The sequence below is a fragment of the Gadus morhua genome, chromosome 18 (genome assembly GCF_902167405.1).
Source record: "Gadus morhua chromosome 18, gadMor3.0, whole genome shotgun sequence".
Classification (NCBI taxonomy): domain Eukaryota; kingdom Metazoa; phylum Chordata; class Actinopteri; order Gadiformes; family Gadidae; genus Gadus; species Gadus morhua.
Window position 1 is genome coordinate 20,824,960 of NC_044065.1, and position 8,898 is coordinate 20,833,857.

Consider the following 8,898-nt stretch of genomic DNA (forward strand, 5'->3'; position numbering starts at 1 on the left):
TGTTGCATATGAAGCCTGCCAGACACCGTAGCGTTATTCTATTCTAGGAAGCATAACTCTCACTTGGGGACATTGAAAACATCCCTGCTCAGACGGAATTTCACCACATCCACACACACACCGCAGCGTTATACTATAAGTAAGTGACTTCATTCGGACGCCGCAGTCAACCACTGCCCAGACAGAGCTCCACACGTCCAAACACACACACCGCCCAGACAGAGCTCCACACGTCCACACACACCGCCCAGACAGAGCTCCACACGTCCACACACACCGCCCAGACAGAGCTCCACACGTCCACACACACACACCGCCCAGACAGAGCTCGGAAAAGGCACGACCAAGCGGCTAAAACATAGGCTTTAACCCTTTTCTCTAAATTCGGGACTTACTTCAGTAACGGTGATCAAATGGCACAAATACTATGTTGACAATCCTATAAGACAAATTACCACGTTTAAAGCCAAAGAAAGTGGTTTTGGGGTCACTGGCTCTTAAGTCCCTGAGGTAACTTCCTGTATTCTATGTCTATACTGTTGGGAGCCAGGCGTGGACCCGAAGAGAAGAGTAGAAAACATGAGTAATGCACCATTTTACTGCTGTGATGATAGCAGGGAAAAGGTTTCCAATTGCTGATTTTTATTCACTTAAAAAGAGTCTCTCCATCAAACGCCATACTACAACAGTCAGCCTGATGTTATAAGTAAGAGGACTCATGGTATGAAGTGAAAGAGAAACTTAAAGCAGCAGTCACAAAACAATCCAAAACATCTGGACAACAGCAAGCAGGGCTGAGGCAGAACATCCAGATGTATGTTCCTCATGGATGTATTCTCATCCCAATACAAGCTGCTTCGCAAAGAATTCCCATGTATACGTCCCTGCGTAGAAGGTTGGGATGCCTACCTCCGATTAGGGCTGTCAACGAATATTCGAAGTTCGAATATTCGTTCGAAATGTATCCAAAAACGCGAATTCGAACGTGAAAATTAATATTCGAATGTGAAAAAACACTCCTGCGGTACAAGCGCCTCTATCTGCTTTGTGAATGAGCCTCTGTCTGTTCGCGATGTCCCTCATAATATTCGAATGTGAAAAAACACTCCCGCGGTACAAGTGTAACAGACTAGTATTGTGAAGAGCGAATGTATTTTATCCCCTCGGGGTTTCCGTACTTGGATATAGGTATTCCAGCTCGGCTATGCCATTCAATAAGCATCCGAAGTAGAGCTCAGGGAGCTAGTAGTCTGGCTGGTGAAAGCTGCTATAACGCAATGTTCTCGGCAAAGTCCGAGACAGCTTTTTTTTCATGAATCCGAACGGTGCGTAGTGCTGGCCCTTTCGCTGGCATGGTGGAAGACGTAGGCGACATGCATTTTTTTCTTTATCGATTTTAATAGGCCTTCTCGATAAATGGTAAGCAAAGCAAGGAACGTTACCACTAGCATACGTTGTAACATTCAGAAGCGGGCGTCTTCTTCAGATTACTATAGTTTGCGCGCTTGCAGGTGTGGTGGTGAAATGCAAGCGATACAAAGTTGTGGCTTTTCATGATTAGGCCTCCACGTTACTGGGCTGTTTATATGATATATATATATCCCACTAATTTGAACCATGGTTTTGTCGCATTATTGACATATTGACGGCAACTGCGTAAAATAGGCAACCAGATATTCGAATAGTTCGAAATCGTGATTTTTTTCCAAACGAACATTCGAATGTCATTTTTGAGCAATTTTGACAGCCCTACCTCCGATGTAGAGGTGATGGGCCTATCCCAGGGATACACTTAATACATGTTATCATAACCAATATGTACAACGTTCCTCAGTCTGAGACGCTTTAGTTGAGGTAGAGGTATCATCAACTACGACCTGGGCCAACATTGGATGGCCAAATTATCCTTGGTTAGATTTGTAATGGGATATGAACAAATTATTAGAATAGTCACAATAGCACTGACACTTGCCGTCAGGAGAATCAGCAAGGCCCACGCGCAAGAAGCCCATTTCATGAATTTAACATTTAATAAATAGGCTACCAGGGTTTTCCAGAACCTTGCACAAGGTTCAAACCGCCCATTTCATATGAGATGATTGGGAGTAGGCCTTATAAATACTTTAAGGCTACACTGAAGCTCTACTGTCACTGAGTAAGACCCGGATCGATGAGTGGATCCAAACTTTTTCCAAAGCCCCCCATGCAGCAATATACGTGGAATTGTAGATTTACTTTCTGCCTAATTAACACAACACTGTAGGAATTAAAAGGGAAAACGATAAAACTCGATTCTGCAGCAGTAATAACAAACCAAAGTGCCATCACACTTTTGGTGATTCAATTTAGTTTTTCCAAGACTAGATTGTGGAATTAGGGCAAAGGGTTCAACATACTTGACTATTAACAAATCTAAGTATAAGGTCATTGTTGTCCCAGGTTCTGTGCTGGCGATTGAGTTCTCTTCCACACCAACCCCATCTTATCACACACTAATTGTAATACACACAACCACACACCCACGGAAAGAGGGATGATGTTATTAAAACAATTGAATAATTGTTTGAAGAAACCGCCCATGCCATCTTGCCATTCATCCTGTTCTCTTCGTTCTTCAGCCCCCAAACTCCCAAGCTCTCCTCTCTGAGAACACAGGCCCCCACTGAGCAGGCTGGGCTCCGGCTCCCTGGCACCCCTGGGTGCCCCGTGTGCAGGGAGCCAGATGTACTGAGGTGCAGAGGGGAGGCTGGACCTGAGGAGCGGGTCTATACCATTTGAGGATGATAAAGTATAATACGAATTGGTAGTGCTGTGCAGATAATATCTGCCCTATCCCTGGTAGAGAATGTAGAAACGCAATATAGAATGTAAACCGGCTTGAAAGACTGGTCTTCACATCACACACCCTGCTGTGAAATAACACCTTGTGACTAGCATCAGCATGCAGACTCATTGTTGTATAAATAGGCAGCCGGTCACTTTTCATCAAACTATCTAGGGTTGTTGTGCAGCTGTATCCTTGTCTGAGGATTCATTTAAAGCTATGGTGGAGCATTTGGTGAAACCAGCGAGCTGACAATGCAATTATTTGTTAATCAGGGCTCTCTGATAATCACCTTAAAAGAAGTCAAAAGAATCAATCTTATTTCAAACACAAATGGTTGCCAGTTGCCACATTATTTTTTTTTGCTTTCTGATACCAGGTCAGTTTGGGCAGGATTAAAAAAGGATTTGCCAACGTCGGCATACTCTCAAAACAATTGGGTGATAGATGTGTTGGAGTTTGCCTCCTGGATGAGGGACGGACCCACCATGGAGCCAGACCTGCGTACCTGTCCCCTTGTTAATTTGGTTTGTGTAGAACCGAAAATCGGTTGCTATGGAAACGTGACATCACACTTTAGTACTCTATTGGCATGTATGGCGCTTGTCTCTGTGTGCGTGTGTGAACGAGAACGACGAGAGGATGAGAAAGGATGAGAAAGAGTGCTATGCGGAGATGAATGATGCCACACATTGGTCTATGTATGGGAAACACTGCTGTGTGTTGCCATTCAGGTTGTCCCCGTGTACAGGCTAGGGGCCTCAGCTGACCCACACTACAAATCAACTTGCATTTCTTTGACAGAAAATGTAGGCGAACATTAGACTAATATCCCATAAAGTAAGCTTTGATAATATACCATAACTAATATAAACCTCTATGAGATTAATCGTTGGCGGTTGAGATGGAGAGAGCTCCGTTTTTTTCCGCAAAGTGATCACATCCCCACGAACATCAAGAAAATAACAATACGAGACTGGTTTTAGCAGCTATTTCAATGATTAACAAGGCATAAATATACTAAAAAGCTCTGCTTACTATAGTAATGGTTCGGTAATCCATTAAACATGAATAGAACAGGCAGCAGTAATGTTTTATCCCTTTATGATCAACCAACGAATGAGTGAATTCTCTCTGGGTATATAGTGCTCGTCCTGCCGTGGAATGTCATTCCAAACCACTTATTACTTTGTGCTAATTGGGAGAAGGCCGACGTGTCTTCTGAACAGTTGAGGATACCTTTAAGCTCTGCCATTAGCATGTCCGACTTGGACGTGTGGATCGCAAAGCCACTGATAAGGACAGAGGAAAATAATCCTAAATAATGTTGTTCTTTAGCTTTTTATGTTTTTTCCTCTCTTTTTGGTCACCCAATATTCTAATATTCGTTCAGAAATCCAAACTATCAACCAAAATTTGAAATTAGGTTTTCCTACAGCGAATTCAATCATGGAAGAGCTTGTTGCAGAAAAGAATAGAAAATGGGTATAATCTGGGAATATACAGACGGTCCGTGATTGGGGTGGCTGGGGTCTTTGATAATCCTGAAGGCTTTACTGGCCGTTCCCGTATAACTTGTGGTTGGAGGGAAGCTCCCACCCAGTGAGATGCTGGGATGCCCGCACTCTCCTCTCCAGCACCATTAACAGTTGAGGGTCGACATGAACAGGCTGATAGAGGACCAGGGGGCACAAACACTTTTTGGTGTAGTTCTCAAATGATTTATGAATTGACTTTTTCAGCACACATCGATCGGACAGCAACCGCATAAGACATCTTATTAAGGGCGCAGTCAAACCTATTGTTGGGTTGACAACTTGGCTTTGTCAGGACCACGGTCGCTGTCCTCAAATAAACCAAGGGCACCCATCTTGAAATCGCTCTTGCAATAAAAAAGAAAGGTAACGACGGTGGACATTGATCGGACACATGAGCTACAGCGGACGTAAAACGCTTTGCAGAGCACCTCCAGTGGAATGAGAAACAAGAAAACAATCATAAATAAATTATGAGGATTCATATGTATATAAAGGAACATGAGGATTCATGTGAGACGGAGCTGGAGCTGTGCTGCCTTGAGACGGCGATGGTTTGTTTCCTGTAGATTGTTGGAACAAGTCCTCACCTCAAGCAAATCCAACCGTTGTTTAGTTGAAAGCGGAGGAGGATTGGTCCGCACCAGAGTTGACCCACCACCCCAAGACAAACCCAACATTGGACAGGCTTTGAGTGTGAACAGACCAGATTTGTCTCCTTGGCACATATAGCAGCACCATCCTCTGGGACCCATTATACTAAACACAGACCTAAACCTAGAATAGCATCTCACAACATGTGGTGTTGACTACGAGATACTACCTGACAGAGTGCTTTGTGGCTCGTCTGGCGAGTCAGACCGGGGACAAAACAGGGATCGGAAACCGGCTGCCTTCCTCCAAGCAGCTAAGCTCAGCACAGGTGCATTTGGGCAACACTTCTCAATGGCAGAGAAACTTGGGGAGGGAGCTTCATTTAGAGTTTATATTGTAGTCTTCTGCTCTCCTTCCAGATTAAAATATGGCCTACAGTCGCCTCTGTATCCTAAAGTATTTTAAGTCATTTCTGCCACTCAATCAAAACAATAACAAAAGCCGTAGTTTGGTGACAAGATCATTAGGTTTGAATCTGTTGTTTGTTTCGGAGTCGTTGTCATGGCCAGGAAATGTATGTGCATGACTCCACGATGGACCAACCTAGTCTATGGTGATAACAAATTAAAGTTTATTTTTGTTACGCTTATTCATGAGGATTCGTTACGATCACTAGCGGAACGGCCACTTACATGCCACATGTCATTACATTTATCTGAATGCAATATTTAGTATTACTAATTTAAAGTTTGTTTCCTGGGCTATTCCTTGCATTCTGAAGAGTTGAGGCCACACAGAAGGATGCATTGTTCTCAGGTGCGTATCAGAAGAGTGGTGTTCACTCACTGCCGTGTCTAAACTCGCTGATTACCCCTGGTCGTGGTCGTTGGGTTCAAACACAAAATACTCCCAAACTCTGACGATACATTTGGCTTTGCAACAAGATCCACGTTTTAAGAGGCAACTAGATCCGCTCCAGGCTCCGCTCCTCGCTCCATTACATCGCTACCACAGTTTCTCCAGTTTAAACAGCAGACTGGTTCACTGATCTTCTCAGGGTGAGTGTCCTTGATTGATTTGATTGGTCAGGAGGACAGGAATGTACCAATGTCGTGCTTCCCTTGATAGATGTAATGTGTACGCTCCGTCAGAGACCTGGGCATATGGAAGCGTGTTCATCGTTAGCGTGTGGAGACATTTAAAAAGTATATATATAAAAAGACCTGTGAGCTGGCATTCCAGCGGTGAACCTCCTAATATGCCGGTGTGGCGGGGATGATTGAAATTATAATCTTTGGCCCAAAAACCATCATCCCCACCTCCCAGAACTTCTCACTTTGCATCGATGGTCACTCTGTCACTCCCTCCCCCCTGATCAGAAACCTTGGCATCATCATGGACCCCACGCTCTCCTTCAAGTCACACATAAACAGCGTCAGAAAAACATCCTTCTTCCACCTCCGCAACATTGCACGCCTTCGACCCACCCTTTCATCCTCAGCTGCCGAAAAACGTATCCATGCCTTCCCTCTGGCCATCCGAAACTCAGATACACTCTGTTCATTCAAAAGTCAACTTAAAACCTATCTCTTCAGGACGACCTACAACATTTGACAAATCATGCCCGCCATCTTCCACTCTCTTTATGTGTTGCCTATTGTTGTTTATTTTTTTCCCTTTTGTTCTTCTGATTTGTAAAGCGTCTGAGTATTTAGAAAAGTGCTATAAAAAACTGATCAATTATTATTAATAATTATTATTATTACTTTACTACGGTTTCCCAGGAAATTATGGGTTATAGAAGGTATGATGACAGGCCACCCAATCAACTCAAGTTACCTTTAAATAAAATGTAGAACATAGTTCTAGTTGTTTTTAGATACTTGAAAGTGGAAATGTTAAGATACCTTTTACGGCATTGTGTGCAATTGTCTTTGAGCAATATACATTCACATTTTTAGCAACAAGAAGCTTAGCTCACATCAGAGAACCTATGCTTAAACTTGTCGTCAAAAACCAACTTCTCTACCAACACACAGCAAGAACCATACCGACGTCAGTAGGAAATCTAACAGAAAATTTTGCACATATGGTATTGCGAAATCTCCCACAACTTATTTTGTTTGGGAGTTGTGTTTAACAGCACGATTTGGAATAAATCAGCATCCCATCTAGTACTGACATTACCCACATCATGTTCCTGGACAACAGTACTGACATTACCGACATCATGTCCCATCTAGTCTGGACAGTAGTACTGACATTACCCACATCACAATCTTTTTTCATATGGAAGGGAAAGTTGCGACCATTAGATTTTGGTTAACAAAAAATCATACATGAAATATGCTTCCTGCTCGTCTCTGCAGATACAACACCAAGATGCACAATTAGAGAAGGAGGAACCATGACCAGCAAAATGTTTACAATTATATCGCCTTCCATTCCACACCGACCACGGCTTTGCCCAACAATGGTAGACTAGATGATTACGCTAGCATGTCAACGGATCAAACAGCCTGGTTGGATGTTCTTTCAGGGGAAATACAGTTTGCAGAATTGAATACGAGTAAAAAGTTACTTGCAAAGGAATATCATTTAGGAGTAAATTCTGCAGAACTAATCAGATGGATATTAGAAAGTCTTGATAAGAAGGGAACTCAGTGGTCTAAAATACAGGCCCACAGTCCATGGGTCTTGCACGGGAGGCTCTGTTAAGCTTGTTTAAAACCAGAAAGCTATTCGACCATCGCTGCACAATGGCATGCAACTATTAACACTTTGTTCTATGCACCAGGAAGCCAGTTGGACATGAGACGATGTCCAACTGGACCAAACACCGATGAGGACTGATGGCAGCCTCCGTTAATTTACGGCAGTTTCCCTTAACTCAGGCTAACTCCGACCTAAGACCGGCGAAGGATCACAGTATCTATAAGATTAAATCTCTATATAGATATAGATATATATTGCATACGTGTCTGCGAAATAGAGGTGTGTATATGTCTGACGTCTCAGCTCTTCAAGTGACTCACACCGAAGTCACACGTTTCAGCTCGACGAGTTCAACAGGTTCGGCTCGACAGCTCGCTTCACAGCTCCCGGAATAACCACAACAGCACAAGCATCACACAACCACTAAACTAACCCCAATGCTTACCTTCGTTGACATGGGGTCTACATGTTTTTATCCAACAGTTACGGTGTCCAAAGCAAAGGTCCAAAGAAAAAACACACAGCTTGTTGTCTGGATGGCGCTAGCTTAGCATGCTAACACAGCCCGGCGTTAGTAATCGAATCGTGTGTATAAAAGGTGCTCTCATCTACTAAGCAGTAGGTCGATTCAAATTCAACTTACACAACGCTTCGTGAGATCATCCAGGACACCATGGCTCTCTTCGTTTGGACGGTGTTGATATCTTTAGATGAGAGGCCCAAAGACCGATGAGGACTGACGGCAACCTCCCTTAATTTACGGCAGCCTCCCTTAACTCAGGCTAACTCCGACCTAAGACCGACGAAGGATCAAAGTATCTATCAGATTAGATCTCTCTCTATATATATTATATGTGGCAGACGTGTCTGCGAAATAGAGGTGTGTATATGTCCGATAAGATTGAGTTCTCAGCGCTCCTTCACCTCCTCCGGGGACCGCCTCACCTCTCTGTCTGGCCCAGCGCAGAGAGGTGCGCAGTGTTGCCAGATTGGGTCCAATATCCCGGCTACTCTGGCAACACTGGATGCGGCACGCTGCAGCCGAGTGTTGCCAGGTTGACCGGGAAATCTGGCCCAATCTGGCAACAATGGAGGTGCGCCAACCTTCAGTGACGTAGAGGAAGAACAACCGCAGCATCGTTTCGATTGGTTCGGTCCGGTCTGTTTACACTTAATACACGAAGGCCATTGGTTCGGTTCATTTTGACAGCGGTGGTTGATTGAAATCCA

General features: G+C 43.9%; 1 protein-coding gene across 3 annotated transcripts in view; it reads right to left on the reverse strand.

Annotated features, from left to right (window-relative positions):
• The window catches only part of reep3b (receptor accessory protein 3b), a 28,162-nt gene extending 19,479 nt beyond the window's left edge, over positions 1 to 8,683 (reverse strand). For 2 of the 3 annotated variants that reach the window (XM_030340209.1, XM_030340207.1), the window contains exon 1: positions 8,312 to 8,650. Coding sequence is in view for 2 of the 3 variants with exons in the window: in XM_030340207.1 (XP_030196067.1) it covers positions 8,312 to 8,343 (32 nt within the window). In the remaining variant the exon portion in view is untranslated. Of the gene's footprint in view, positions 1 to 8,311 lie in introns of all 3 variants that reach the window. The other variant, XM_030340208.1, reaches the window with a different exon arrangement.
• Between the last annotated feature and the right edge of the window lie 215 nt (positions 8,684 to 8,898).